Here is a 14,032-nt window from a genome sequence, read left to right as displayed (position 1 = left end):
CTCTCCGTGGGAGGCAGGCTGGGCCTTCCCCAGCTCTGCTGGCCCGGCTGGGCTGGGCTGCGGCAGCAGACTGACGCGTGTGGCTCTGCCTGTGCTTTCCAGACTGGTCAGCGTTCCCACAGGGGAGCCAGGGGCCAAAACCACCCCGGGAAAGCCAGATGCGAGGGGATAGCGGCCCTCCCAGGAGGCAGGGCCTGTGCCGGGACAGGCTGTAAACACCTGCGGGTGTGAGGGTCCCTGTCCTGGCACGCTCAGCCCTGCCCTGTGTGGGATTCCCGCCAGCCCCTGGCCCGGCCTCCCCGTGTCTTGTGTCTCGTGGAGAGGAACTGGCATTCGGGGGAGAGACATGACCCTCGCCACCCTAATGATCCTGCGATCTCCCCTCCCAGACGAGAGCTTCCCTCGCCCGGTGCTCATCCCGCAGGACCTGATCGTGAGTAAGAACGAAGAGGCCATGTTCCACTGCCAGTTCACGGCAGTGCCTCCTCCCACGCAGGAGTGGGTCTTCGAGGACAGCTCGCCCATCACCAACAAGACCCGGTAAGTGTCCCCCGCCCCCACTTGGGAAGCTGCGCTGGGGCGGGGGGAGGAAAGGAAACCCGTCTCCCATTTCATTGCGTGTCCCTGGGACCTGCAAGGCTGGAGGAGCTGTGAGCCCTGCGCGTGTGAGGGGATCAATCTCGCTTCCCATACTGAATTCCCTCCCCGCCCAGTCTAAGGGCCAGGCTCCTTCTGGGTCGGTCCCAATTCCCATGAGGCGCGGTCTCTGCCAGGCACTTGCCAGGGGCTTGGAAGGGGAGCGGCAGTCTGGGGGCTTGTCTCTCCGGTTAAGACGCGGGATGAGGGAAAGCAGTCTGATTTCTGGCTAGCTCACGTCAGGAAGGAATCGGTCGAAGCTGGCTTGACCCAAGCCACTCTTCGCCTGCAGTCAGAACGTCTGCACTGCTCTTTGCACGGCCTTAACGATGTCGGTTTAAGAACACCCCAGTAATTAAACTCCTGCCAACTCGTGGGTGCGCCAGGCCAGGCCAGGCCTCAGGGTGGCTCGTTACCGTCCCTGCCCTGTCGTTGGGGCACCTGCCTTGTGACCCGTGATCCCGCTGTTCACTCCCTCCCCTGAGCTGGCCCAGGCTGTTGCTGCTGGCCCTTGGCCTGGTTCGCTTCTGTTGTGTGGCAGCACCCGGGGTGATGGGGCAGCTTGAGAGCCGGGCGGGGAATCGCCTGGTAGCCTGGGGTATCTCAGCGCTTGATGCAAGAGCTGAAGACATGGGCAGAGTGGCCGTGCCCAGTGGTACTGAGCAGACACGTGCCTGGCCGTTGCTCTGCGCCAGGATCCGGAGTGAAGAGCCGAGGGTAAGAGGGAGCCATTTGCAGCACGTGGCAGCAAGCCTGACCCGCCCTCCGAAGCCTAGGAGTGGCACTGGAGAGTCTCGAGCACCCTCTGCTGGGCACATGCAGGCAGCTCGGTGTGTTTTGTGGAGCACTGCGGTGACGCTGGGGCTGCCTGGCCTGTTGGTTGCTTCAGAATCCCCAGCTGGCAAATGAACACTGTCCTCTGGTGGGTTCTAGGCCCCCGACCAGGCTGTGGTGTGGGCATTGCTGTTAAACTGGGAATCCCGACGGGCACGGTTGGGAAAAAGCTTCTGAGTTTGCAATAGCTTTATTAACGCCGGTAGCAAAATCGCGCACACTCCCACCCAGCAGGGGGGTGGGGGGAGAGAGAGAATACAGAGTGACTGAGCGGCCATGTACTCACACCATCCCCCGCAGGAAAACCTGCCCTTGGTCATTGTCCTCACCATCAGCCTGGCCTCTCCCAGGGCACACAGGCTGGGATACAGCTTTCCCAGTGTGGGGTGCTGGCGCCCCCGAGCCTAGCACATATTCAGTAGGGGTTCAGCCCCTTTTCCTTACTTGAACTTCTGCCCCCCACTGACGTTGGGGTGCCCATCTCCCATAGGTTACTAGGCCTTTTACCTCACGCTTCATAGCATATACGTCAGTGACCGTTGCATTGTGGTGGTCGGACATCTGCTGATGTTCCTGACCTGAGGAGATCTAAAGCTGCTATCCGCTGGTATCCTGTGGTTACCGATCAGCATTTCAGTCCTACGTGCACTGCCGCACCCTAGCCTGGGCTAGCTCACGACCCGGGCTTGCTCCTGGCCAACTGCTTATGCGAAGACCGTTTCAGCCCTAGCCTCTGTGAGTTTAGGTGGTGTCGCCCTGGCCTTGAGGCTTGTAAGCGCATTGCATTGCTGCTGTTAACGGAGACCTGTCCCTCAACTAGCAGATACCTATAGGCTGTGGTGCTCCCAGCTGGCCCCCATCATGCCGAGGGGGTGGCCGGGCCAAAACTGAGCAGAGTTGCCACCCTGTGCGCCAGGGCAGGGAGCCACCGGAGCGGCCGCCGCGGGGCGAGGTTTTCGTTGGGTTTCGGTTTATTCGTTTCCCATTTGTGCAGAGCCCGGGCTCGATCTCTGCAGCCCGGGGGGCACCCCGCTGATGGTTCTTGCCCCCCACTGCTGCCGAACGGAGCTGAGTGTAGCTGCGGCAAGGCTGTCTGCAGCCAGCCTGGCCCCATGGCTCTGAGGAGCAGATCCCAGCTGTGACACCACCAGCTCACTGGAGCCTGGGAACTAGGAAGGGCAAAGAAGACGGCAGCAGCAGCATGGCAGGGCTTGGGTGCAGCAGGTTTCCTCACTGGGTGGTGCTGAATGTGGCAACAAGGGACCGAGTAGCTTGGGGGTCAGTTACTCACTAAAACTGTGCTCTCCCTTCATCACAGAATCATAGAATATCAGGGTTGGAAGAGACCTCAGGAGGTATCTAGTCCAACCCCCTGCTCAAAGCAGGACCAATTCCCAGCTAAATCATCCCAGCCAGGGCTTTGTCAAGCCGGGCCTTAAAAACCTCTAAGGATGGAGATTCCATCCCCATGCCAACCCCCTGAACCCCAGTGCCATGCACCGTCCCGAAACGGGGCCCTGCTCTGCACCCTCTCAGGCTGGGCGCACACACCGCCAGCAGCAGACTGCCTCAGGAGCCCCTCGCAGGCCTGTGGGCTCTTGGTCACATCCCCAGGCCTGTGCATTCAGGACCACCTCCCCCGGAATTCCCTGTCAGAGAGTCCCCTGCACAACGCGCAGCCTGGGGCCTGTGAGTCACCCCGGGCCCTCCTTAGCTGGGCAGCCAGGCCTGCCCCCAGCCCCCTGTCCCAGGAGCCTGCCCCCGACCCCCTGTGTCTCATGTTCCAGTGCCCAGGAGAGGGAGCGCGTGACCACGGAGCATATTGCTTAGACAGGGCCGTGCTGCTGCTTTGCACGTCTGTCGCTCTTGTCTCAGCCCCTCGCTCCCTTCTTGCAGGGTCACGGTGTTTGCCAATGGCTCCCTGCTGATAACCCAGGTGAGAGCGCGCAGCACGGGGATCTACAGGTGCATTGGCCACGGGCAGAGAGGGAAACCCACCGTCCTGGAGGCAAGTCTGCGGCTGGCAGGTAAGGCCCCGCGTGGCTGGCCGGTGCTCATGCGGCTCTGGACGTGCTCTGAGCTAGGCGGGTGCAGCGCTGCATCTGTAGGGTGGTTGGGGATGAGCCGTTCGTTCTCCAGGCTGCCCGGCCACGGCAGAGCAGTCCCATCCCAGTGCCCAGCTCTGCTCTGCTCCAAGGCACAGGGCCTCAGCGACGGCTGGGGGTAAGTCACGTCTCCCCCGGTTTCTCTCAGAGATCGAGGACATGGCGCCGTTCTCCCCGAAGGTTTTCATAGCGAGCCAGGAGCAGCGCGTGGCCTGCCCTGCCCCCCGCGGTGTGCCCCAGCCCCGCGTCTGGTGGGAGAGGAACGGCGTCCCGATACCTACGAGCGGCAGGGTGCGCCAGGAGGCCGAGGAGCTGGTCTTCACCAGCGTTACTGGGAGCGACGCTGGCACTTACACCTGCCACGCGGCAAACAAGGCCGGGGAGAAGAAGCAAGACCTCAGCGTCACCGTAGCCAGTAAGTGTCTTCTGCTGGGGCGCTGGGCAGGGGGCGGTGGAGATGGGCTGTGGGGTGCTGCGGAGGGGGCAGTGGGTGTCGGGTGCTGGGTAAGGGATGCTGGGGATGGGCTGTGGGGTGCTTGGCAGGGGGTGCTGGGGAGGGCCGGTGGGTCGAGATGGCAGACGGGCAGTGCCCCGTGTGTCGCTGACTCTGGAGCAAAGGCTGAGCGAGTGCAGGCTGCGTAGCAGACCCTCGCTCAGCAGACAGCCCCAGGCGCAGCAGGGAGGAGACTGTCTTTGGGGTGGCCTCCGGCAGGTCTCCCCAGCCCTGGGGCAGTGCCCGGGTGTCCCTGTGACTCTGGGAGGAGGTGGGGCCTTTCCCAAAGGCCCCCTGCCCCACACCCACGTTGCAGTGCAGAGCTCCTGCTGCCCCAGCAGTCAGAGCTGGGCAGGCGGGTGGTGCAGTGCCCGAGCTTTCCAGGCCAGCCAGGGGCACTGCCAGGGTCCTGGTGTGGCTGAGGCAAGCACTGCGCAGCTGGCGGGAGCCCAGGTAACGCTGTCCCCTCTTCCCCAGCGGTGCCCAGGTGGGTGGAGATGCCCAGGGACAGCCAGCTGGAGGAGGGGAAGCCGGGCTATCTCCACTGCCTCAGCAAGGCCTCCCTGAAACCCACCGTCTCCTGGTACCGCAATGGCGTCTCCATTTCCGAGGTGAGTGGGGTGCGTCAAACCCCCAGCCAGCCTGGCTGTGCTCTGCCGCTGGTCGGGCAGCCCCGGAGACCTGCTCAGCCCTGTCGTCTCCGGGCTGTGCGTGGGTCCAGGGAACAGGCTCACGCCCTGCTGCCCCAGCTGCGTGGGGCAGCTCCAATCCGTCAGCCTTTCCCAGTGCTAGGACCCCCTGAGCCCCGGCATGTCTCCCCCCACCTGCCACTGTCAGCTCCTAGCGCCCTGGGCCCCAAGCTCTACCCCCTCCCACGGCCCGTCCCTGGCCTGCTCCAGTGGGCCAGGTCGCAGCCTGAGCCCGGGCAGGGGAGGTGGCTGAACCAGCCGCGGGCAGTCCATGCAATGGGCCTGTGGGCCAGGGCAGGGTCGGCTCCATGCCCGGGTGGGGGAGGGCAGCAGGACTGATGCCTCTGTTCTGGCTGGGCAGGACTTGCGCTTTGAGATCTCGGAGAACGGGACGCTGCGCATAAACAGCGTGGAGGTGTACGACGGGACCGTGTATAAGTGTGTGAGCAGCACTCCGGCGGGGAGCATCGAGGGACACGCCCGTGTGCACGTCCTGGGTAGGCTGGGTGACTGCGTGCTGCCGCGGAGACCCCCCTGCCCCTGCTCGCACTGCTCGGGCAGGCGCTGCACCCCTGGGTTGGGACACCGGCTGCTCTGGGCTCTGAGCCTCAGGCCTCTCCCTCCGTGGCTCCTTGGCTCTTCCAGCATTAGCCCTGCTCCCTGTGCGTGTGCAGCAGGGCCGGGTCTCCAGCTGAGGCCTCCTGCTCCCTGTGCGCGTGCAGCAGGGCCGGGTCTCCAGCCGGGGCCCCCTGCTCCCTGTGCGCGTGCAGCAGGGCCGGGTCTCCAGCCGGGGCCCCCTGCTCCCTGTGTGTGTGCAGCCGGGCCGGGTGCTCCAGGCACGGCTCCCGGTGCCCACACGGGTCTCCAGGCACACCTCCCCCCCGCCCCCGGTGCCAGCGCGGGTCTCCAGGCACTCCTCTCACCTCCCTGCCCCCACCGCTCCCAGTGCCAGCGCAGGTATCCAGACACGGACCCTGGTGCCAGCGCGGGTCTCCAGGAATGCCCCCCCAGCTCGGGTATCCAGGCACGGCTCCCAGTGCCAGCGCGGGTAGGCAGTAGGGTCAGTTCCACTCAGGGGTCCCTGGGCTGACTGCCCCGTCTGTTTGTTGCAGAGAAGCTGAAGTTCACGCCCCCCCCGCAGCCCCTGCAGTGCCTGGAGTTCGACAAGGAGGTCACCGTGTCCTGCTCGGCCACTGGCCGCGAGAAGCCCACCGTCCGGTGGGTCAAAACAGGTGCGGGGGTGGGGTCGGGCTCTGTTTCCGGACTGCCTGGGGCTGGGCTTCCCGGCGTGGTGGTGGTGGCTGGGCTCGGCACCAGGGACCGTTCTGGCCTAAGGCCTCTGGCCTGGCCGGGCAGCTCGGTGCCCTGCTTTGCCAGCGCTGCAGTGAGGGGGAGCCCAGGCCACAGCCGTGCTGCAGGATACGTGCTGCCCGTGTCCTAGGCACAACGCTGGGGCCCGTGGTGCCCAGAGCTTCCTGGCTGCAGCCTAACCCCCGTTCCTGCCCTCCAGACGGGAGCAGCCTGCCAGCTCACGTCAGCCTCAGCGCTGGCGCCCTGCACTTCCGCAAGGTGAGCCGCAGCGACGCTGGTAACTACACCTGCATCGCCTCCAACAGCCCCCAGGGCGAGATCCGGGCCACAGTGCAGCTCACGGTGGCAGGTGAGTGCTGCGCGGCTCCAGGGAGGTGAGGGGCATCGCCTGTCTCGCTGCACCACCCCTTAAACATCTGTCCTGGCCTCAGGCTCCCAGCACCACGGGCCCTTCGCACCTACTGGTGCTGCAAGTCGTGGCCTCCCGGTCAGCTGAGCTGCTGGCAGCGTCTGTTGGTCCGCGAGTCGCCCCGAAACCCAGTGCCGTCTGTCAGCTCCCTCTCCCGCCCACAGCTCTGCCCGCTCCCCGCTGCAGCCTGTGGCACTGGGGAAATGCCACCCGCAGGGAGCTGTCCTGTCCCACACTGGCCCCTCGCCCGGGCCCTTCCCCCTCCCCGGCCCCAGGCCAGGCTCCCTGCTAGCGCTGGACAAGGGTGCCGTCTGAGCGCTTACCTGCACCGTTAGCTTCTCCTGGTTTGCCCCCCTCCCCTCCCAAGAGCTGGGATGTCCAGGGAACCTGTGCGACCTGGCGGTGGGGGGTGGGGAGCGGCAGTAGGAGAGGTGCATGCATTGACGCTGAGCTGCTGTGACCTCTGTGTTCAGTTTACATCACCTTTAAGCTGGAGCCGGAGCCCACGACGGTGTACCAGGGGCACACAGCCGTGTTGCAGTGCCAGGCAGAGGGCGACCCGGTGCCGCACATCCAGTGGAAGGGGAAGGAGAGGATTCTGGATCCCAGCAAGCTCTTACCCAGGTACGGAGCCCTCTCTCCGCCCCCCGCTGGAACCTGAGCTCTCCTGCCTTGTGCCTGGCTGGCCTGTGAGGCTGGCTGCCTCCGACCCATCCTGGAGCAGCGTTGGGGGCCAGCTGGGGGCACCATCCTGGGCCAGGCCCCAGACCTGGAGACCAGACCAATCCCCTGGGGGATATTGGTCATTGGGTGGTTTCCTGCACTGCTCTGTGAGCGACAGCTGTGACTGGGAGTCCCCTGCCTCTGGGAGCTGAGGCTTTAAGGCAGGGCCCAGGCCGGTGAGCTCCTTAGCCGTGATGACTGAGAACCCTGCTCCAGCTGAGCCGCCGAGGAGCACAGGAGCAGGGGAGGCACTGGCACCAATCTCCGGGGAGCAGGAGAGTCAGTTCCCTCGCAAGGCCACCTCCTGGTGGGGAGGGGTCCCAGCAGGCCGGGGTGAGGAGCTGGGTGCTCAGGACAGCTGTGCGCTCGGTGTCAGGTGCTGTTCTCCAGCTGTAGTTATGCCCTAGCGAGGGCGCAGTTAGACTGAGAGAGAGGGGCCTTCTCCAGGGGTAGGTACGGCCTTCCCAGGCTGCACGGCTTTAACTGAACCAGTCTAGTTACAGGGCTGAGTGGAGACGGGGCTTTGGTCCAGGTGCCCACGTCCGACAGGGCAGTGCCACCGACAGCCGCGGCTGAGGGGCTGAGCGCAGGGTGGGCAGGGAGAGCGGTGCCTCCTGGCCCCTTTCACCAGCAGCAGATCAGTGGAACCAAGGCAGAGGAGAGAGCACTGACTGGGGGGCAGCCAGCACCCTGCATGCCTGACCCAGCACATACCTCGTTCACGCTCTTTGCTGGGCCCCTGTCCTCTCCCGCTGGGTGTGCAGGCGCCTGTGTCTCAGTGGTGAGAAACGCTCTCCTGTCCCAGCGGCGGCAGTCGCAGTGGGCAGTGCCGGGGGGTCTTGCTGCGCTGACGTATTTGAGGCCCCGGACGGATGTTTGGGTGGATCAGATGCGCGCACAGGCGTTCCGGGAGCGTGCCGGAAAGCCGCAGGGGGCAGCTGCTCCGCACAGAATCAGGCTGTGTTGGAGGGCAGCACTTTGCGGAGGGCCAGGTGGCGGCTGGCTCCACGCAGGCCAGGAGGCCCCTGGAGGAATATGGGGGTAGCGGAGCTATTTTGAGGTACACAGTATTGTTCATAGAAAATATTACAAAGAATTCCCACGGTCTCCCTCCCTGTCATCCCTGGCTGCACGGACCCAACGAGAGCCCGGGCCTTCGACCCCTGCCGCTCCTCTCTGCTCGGGCCTCACGCACTGTGTCCCGGGAGGGCCTTGCCTGGGGTTTGTGCAGTGCCTAGCACACGGGACACCCCCTAAGTGCTGCTGTGGGGGGTGCCTGTCGTTCACAGGATCCAGATCATGCCCAACGGCTCCTTGGTGATCTACGACGTCACTACGGACGACTCTGGGAGGTACACCTGTATTGCTGGCAACAGCTGCAACATCAAACACCGCGACGCCATCCTCTACGTCGTAGGTAGGAGGCGCCCTTGAGCCCTTCTTGGGGACTTGGGCAGGAGCAGCTCAGCCCCCGGCGGGGAGGCCTGGGAGCAGCGGCTGGGGAAGGCAGGGCAGGAGTCTCCCCTCTGCCTGGGCACCTCTGTGCAGTCGAGGGCGGGTCTCCTGTTCCCATAGCACCGTTCGGCCGCGCCGGCAGGTCCCCATCGCTGCACACAGCAGCGTGAGGGCAAGGTGGAGACAGCCAAGTGGGGCTTAGAGCCGGACCACTGGGGCTTCAGTGGCAACGGGTAGTCGGGCTCTCTGTGGCAGCACAGCTGAGGAATTGGGGTCAGGATTCACTCAGGGCAAAGAGCACCCCCCACAGAGTGTCCTGCCCAGCCAGGGGCTCCCCTGGGCCACATCCCGCCCAGCCAGGGGCTCCCCTGCACACTCACCCTCTGAGCCGAATCCTGCCCGGCCAGGGGCTCCCCGGGGCCGCGTCCCACCCAGCCAGGGGCTCCCCTGCACACGCACCCTCTGAGCCGAATCCTGCCCGGCCAGGGGCTCCCCGGGGCCGCGTCCCACCCAGTCAGGGGCTCCCCTGCACACACTCACCCTCTGAGCCGCGTCCCAGCCAGGCCGCGTGTTGAGCTGTGCGTTGCGCTGTCATCTCACGCTGCGTCCCTTGCCCCCAGACAAGCCAGTTGCGGATGGGGACGAAGGTCCCAACAGCCATACGCCCTATAAGATGATCCAGACCATCGGGCTGTCGGTCGGGGCGGCCGTCGCCTACATCATCATCGTGCTGGGCCTCATGTTCTACTGCAAGAAGCGGAGGAAGGCCAAGCGGCTGAAGAAGCACCCGGAGGGCGAGGAGCCTGAGATGGAGTGTCTGAACGGTCAGGCCTTAGCAGGCAGACGGGGCTCGGCACAGGCCCCAGTGCGTTGGGAGCGGGGCTCGGGGGCGACTGGGGCTGCCTCGTTTCCATCAGCACGGAGCCCTTTCTACGCCAGGCAGGAGCGTGGGGCTGGGGTCCCAGGCTCTCCCAGCAGGCTGCGCCGGTGGCATTGGCAGGGCAGGTGCCAGCGGAGGCTGGCCGGGCTGCCCCTGGGGCAAGTTGTGCAGTGACCCAGCGAGCGGCTGGGCCGCAGCAGGGAGAGTTCCCCGCAGTGCGTGGATGCAGTGCCCTCTGGCGGGCAGGGCCCCCTCTGTGGCTTTCCTAAGCAGTGGGGAGCATGAGAACTGACCCCCATGCCAAGGCATTCCCTGCTCCCCCTCCCCCAGCCTGCATGCTGAGCTCCCTTCAGGGGGCAGGTGCTGGAGGGCTGCGTTGGGCATGGCCAGCTCCGTGTGCCATCAGCCATGTGCTCTCTGCCGGGGAACTGAGGCGCCGGTTCCTGTGGTGATGGGTAGAGCCCCATGCAGTTGGTGTGGTAAGGGAAGGTCTCCCAGGGACCAGGCGTGGAGAAGCCAGTAGCGGCCTGCAGGCCGTAAGGAGCCTGGCTGGCGAGGTTTGCTGTTGTGCGGGGGTGATGCTGGGCCATGGGGTGGGGTCAGGCTCCCAGGCCCATGGTCCTTAGCGTCGCAGAGGGCTGCTGAGCTCTGAAGGTGTCAGTCTTGCGTGGGTTCGAGTGTGTGGAGGGGCAGAGCGCTCTGCGAGTCCGATCGGGGGCATTGATCCGAGATCCTGGCTGCCCACGCCGGGAAGTGACGGCCCCTGTTTTCCTCGCAGGTGGCGCTCTGCTGCAAAACGGGCAAACCACGGCCGAGATCCAGGAAGAAGTGGCCTTGACCAATCTGGGCAGTAGCTCCGGCGCTAGCAAGAGGCACAGCGCCACCGACAAGATGCACTTCCCCCGCGCCAATCTGCAGAGCATCACGACGCTGGGTATGGGCCGTGGGGCTAGGTCCGGAACCCAGGCTCAGCCAGGACATGGGAGCCACCTGGCTGCCGCCTGTCCCCAGCCTGAGGGGTTACCTCCTGGGCGTCTGCTACTCAAGCACTCTCCTCTGGCTGCACCTGCCCTGCCAGCAGATGCACCCCATCCCCTGAGTCTCTCCCCAGGGTCCCCCTGTGGTGTCCAGCCACAGAAATCCCAGTTCCTCCCTTCCTACATGACCAGGGGACCCCAGCTCCCGGGTTTTACCTTAGACACACGCAGCCCTCCAGTGCAGTTACAGCCAAGCAGGAGATTTACGACAGAAGGGACAGAGAGTCAACTAGAAACCAGCGTGAGCAGTGGACATAAATGGTTACATCCAAAACCAATCATAGCGCGCGATAGGCGTTCCCCTGGCCTGTCTGATAGATTCCACCCCCCAAAGTTCAGTCTTTCGCAGCACAATGGAGAACCTACCTGTGTGGCCTTGTGCACAACAGACAGACCGGCCCCATCAGCATGCACGGAGCGTGACCCCCTCCGACAGAACACGGGATGAGACCTGTCACCCGCCTCTACCCCATGGGCACAGAAATACCCCCGGCTGGCTGGCCTCCAGCCTGTTGCTCCTGATGCACCATCAGACTGTCCAGTCCGGCCCCTGGCAGCGCTGGCTCCGGGAATACGACATTGGCCCCTCGGTAACGCCCTGCCGCTCCTTTGCTGGGTAGCAGCACACAGGAACGCCGGTCGGAAGGGGGGCGTTGGCCGTATCGCCATAGCTTTACCGCTAACCTAGCTGCTTGCCCTAAACGTGTGGCTGTGACCCGCCAGCCATATCCTCTGTGTGCAAGTGGCAGCGCATTGGCCCCGGCGGGAGAGGTACGCAGCATGCCAATCTCCCTGCTGGCCTGTCTGCCCCAGCGTGCTTACCCCAGAACCGGGGCTTGTGAAAACCCCAGGCTGGGCAAAGCTCTCGGATCGGCTATCCAGGGCTGGCCCCTCTTCTTCCAGATGGGATTGCCTAACCGCGGCAGCTGGATGGAGGGGTTAGCTGCCCACGGTGACCTGCCTTCAGTCCTCACGCTACGGCCACCTGTCCCTGGCCACGCAGCAGCAGCAGGGCTGCATGTGCACGGGCGGGATAGACTGAATGATCGGGGACACGCTGGGAGTGTCATGCGTGTGGCTCTCCTCACACACCGGTCCCTGATTTATTTATTTTTTTCCTGGGGGAGTTTCCTTCCTTTTGAACAGAAATTAGATAATGAGGCGAGGGAGTGTCCCACTTCTGCCCCCCCCCCCCCCCCGACTGGGTGCTGGAGAGGGAGGGCGTGCCCCCACGGACGTGAGTGCCAGCTGAGCCCACGCCAGGTGGCTCCCACCCTTGGGACCAGCCACCTGTCCCCTTGCTCCAGGCCCGTTGCGTGGCTGCCGTTCCCTGCGCCCGCTGAACGGGCCATTCGCAGAAGTGCCGTACAGGGTGGTGTGGACAGCTCTGGCTGCGTTGTCTGTCCCTCAGCCCCCCTCATTTGGGGGTGGCTGTCCTGCTGGCTGCTTCCAGAGTAACGCTGGGTCAGCCTTCTCCTCCCAGCTTAGCATAGGAAACCCGGGCGGCAGCATGGCCTAGTGGGTAGGGTGCTGGACTGGGCCTCGGCTGCCCCTGAGCTGCTGGGTGACTCAGGTGAGTCGTCCCCTCTCTGCTCCAGCTCTCCTGTTTGCAGCAGGGCAGGGGGCTCGGGCTGCGCGGAGGTGATCCTGCACACGGCCCGCCTCCCGGTGACCCGCTGCCCTCTGCTTCCAGGGAAGGGCGAGTTCGGAGAGGTCTTCCTGGCCAAGGCGAAAGGCCTGGAGGACAGCGAGAGCGAGGCGCTGGTGCTGGTGAAGAGCCTGCAGACGAGAGACGAGCAGCTGCAGCTGGACTTCCGGCGCGAGGCGGAGATGTTCGGCAAACTGAGCCACCCCAACGTGGGGCGGCTGCTGGGGCTGTGCCGGGAGGCAGAGCCGCACTACATGATCCTGGAGTACGTGGATCTGGTAAGGGAGGGGCCCTGCTGGCCGGGGGCGGGGCTGAGCGCAGGCCGGGGGATGCCGTGCGTGTGCGGAGAGAGAAGAGCAAGGCCCCCAGGGGCCAGAGGAGGGAGGTTGGGTTTGTGGCCAGGCCCTCCCCTCCCTCCTCTATCTAGAGGCCATTTTTCAGGGCTCTTCCCCGGGTTGGTCCAGGAGGGAGTGGAGACTCTGTGCGGGTCTGTCTGGGGCAGGGCACGTGGTTACTGGTCCCCTGGCCCTGGGCTGGTGCCGAGCTGCCAGGCCTCCCCGGTCCCGGCTCTCCGAGTGCTAAGGCCCGGCTGGGGACCAGGGACCCCGCGGAGCCCCGATCCGCCCTGGGGGCTCAGCTCCCATTGCACAAGGGAGGGCAGAGCTGTGTAAGGGGGCGCTGATCTAAAACCTGGGGTCTCTCCGGAGGCAGGGGTCTCTCCAGGGCCCCCTCGCTGGAGCTCTCGCCTGCTGCCCAGAGGGCAGTGAGCACATGCCTCTGGCAGACGCAGCCCCTTGCTGCCCTGAGCCGCGCTGACATGGCGATTTCGGCCTTGCCAGGGGGACCTGAAGCAGTTCCTGAGGATCTCCAAGAGCAAAGATGAGACGCTCAAGCCTCAGCCCCTCAGCAACAAACACAAGGTAAGTGAGGGAGCATCGGTGACCCCTGGTGGGCTAAAAGGACCAATCTGCCCGGCTGAGGGCCCCGATCCTCCCCAGGATGGGCCCTGGAGCCTGCCCCCTCGGGTACCAGCCCCGGGCCGGGCTGCGCTGCTCTGTGCTGGCACTGATGTGTCTCTCGTGGCAGGTGTCTGTCTGCAGCCAGGTGGCCCTAGGGATGGAGCATCTCTCCAACAGCAGGTTTGTGCACAAGGACCTGGCCGCCCGGAACTGCCTGATCAGCGCCCAGAGGCAGGTCAAGGTGTCGGCCCTGAGCCTCAGCAAGGACGTGTATAACAGGTATGTCAGGCCAGACCCTGGCCGCCTGCCGCGGGCTCCCGGTACGGTGCTCTCCAGCCGGCCTGACCCCCCCCTCCCCGTCTCGCTGTGCAGTGAGTACTACCACTTCCGCCAAGCCTGGATCCCGCTGCGCTGGATGCCCCCGGAAGCGGTCCTGGAGGACGAGTTCTCCACCAAGTCAGACGTGTGGTCCTTCGGCGTCCTCATGTGGGAGGTCTTCACGCACGGGGAGATGCCCCACGCCAAGCTGGCAGACGACGAGGTGCTAGCAGGTACGTGGGGCGCTGCCGCACCGGGAGTGGGCAGGGCTGGGCGGGGGGTTATGCTGGGCTGTTGCCTTCTCTCCCGCTCCTGAGAAGGCTGCTGGAGCAGCGGGTCCTGGCCAGTATCTGAGTCGGGCCCAGGGCTGGAAGGCCCCGCGGTGACCCCCGGCAATCCCTGTGCCCTCCCCAGATTGCTCAGTGCCTCGGCCCTGGCCGGCTTTCCCGGCTTCCTGCACACAGGCAGGGCGAGCGCTGCAGGGGGCTGAGCGGCGTGGTGCTGTCACCTGGCCTGCCCCAGGGGTCTCCTCACC

General features: G+C 65.2%; 1 protein-coding gene across 2 annotated transcripts in view; it reads left to right on the top strand.

Annotated features, from left to right (window-relative positions):
- The window catches only part of PTK7 (protein tyrosine kinase 7 (inactive)), an 87,418-nt gene that overhangs the window by 71,621 nt on the left and 1,765 nt on the right, over positions 1 to 14,032 (top strand). For both annotated transcript variants that reach the window (XM_065589865.1, XM_024104165.3), the window contains exons 5-19: positions 390 to 540; positions 3,367 to 3,497; positions 3,724 to 3,990; positions 4,546 to 4,679; positions 5,119 to 5,254; positions 5,870 to 5,989; positions 6,268 to 6,417; positions 6,951 to 7,101; positions 8,490 to 8,617; positions 9,276 to 9,479; positions 10,314 to 10,469; positions 12,266 to 12,498; positions 13,060 to 13,140; positions 13,307 to 13,458; positions 13,552 to 13,730. In XM_065589865.1, the coding sequence (XP_065445937.1) occupies positions 390 to 540; positions 3,367 to 3,497; positions 3,724 to 3,990; positions 4,546 to 4,679; positions 5,119 to 5,254; positions 5,870 to 5,989; positions 6,268 to 6,417; positions 6,951 to 7,101; positions 8,490 to 8,617; positions 9,276 to 9,479; positions 10,314 to 10,469; positions 12,266 to 12,498; positions 13,060 to 13,140; positions 13,307 to 13,458; positions 13,552 to 13,730 (2,373 nt within the window). The remainder of the gene's footprint in view (positions 1 to 389; positions 541 to 3,366; positions 3,498 to 3,723; positions 3,991 to 4,545; positions 4,680 to 5,118; positions 5,255 to 5,869; positions 5,990 to 6,267; positions 6,418 to 6,950; positions 7,102 to 8,489; positions 8,618 to 9,275; positions 9,480 to 10,313; positions 10,470 to 12,265; positions 12,499 to 13,059; positions 13,141 to 13,306; positions 13,459 to 13,551; positions 13,731 to 14,032) is intronic.

The sequence above is a fragment of the Chrysemys picta genome, chromosome 3 (assembly GCF_011386835.1).
Source record: "Chrysemys picta bellii isolate R12L10 chromosome 3, ASM1138683v2, whole genome shotgun sequence".
Classification (NCBI taxonomy): Eukaryota; Metazoa; Chordata; order Testudines; family Emydidae; genus Chrysemys; species Chrysemys picta.
The sequence above is the reverse complement of the archived record's forward strand: the minus strand, read 5'-3'. Positions and strand labels throughout refer to the sequence as shown.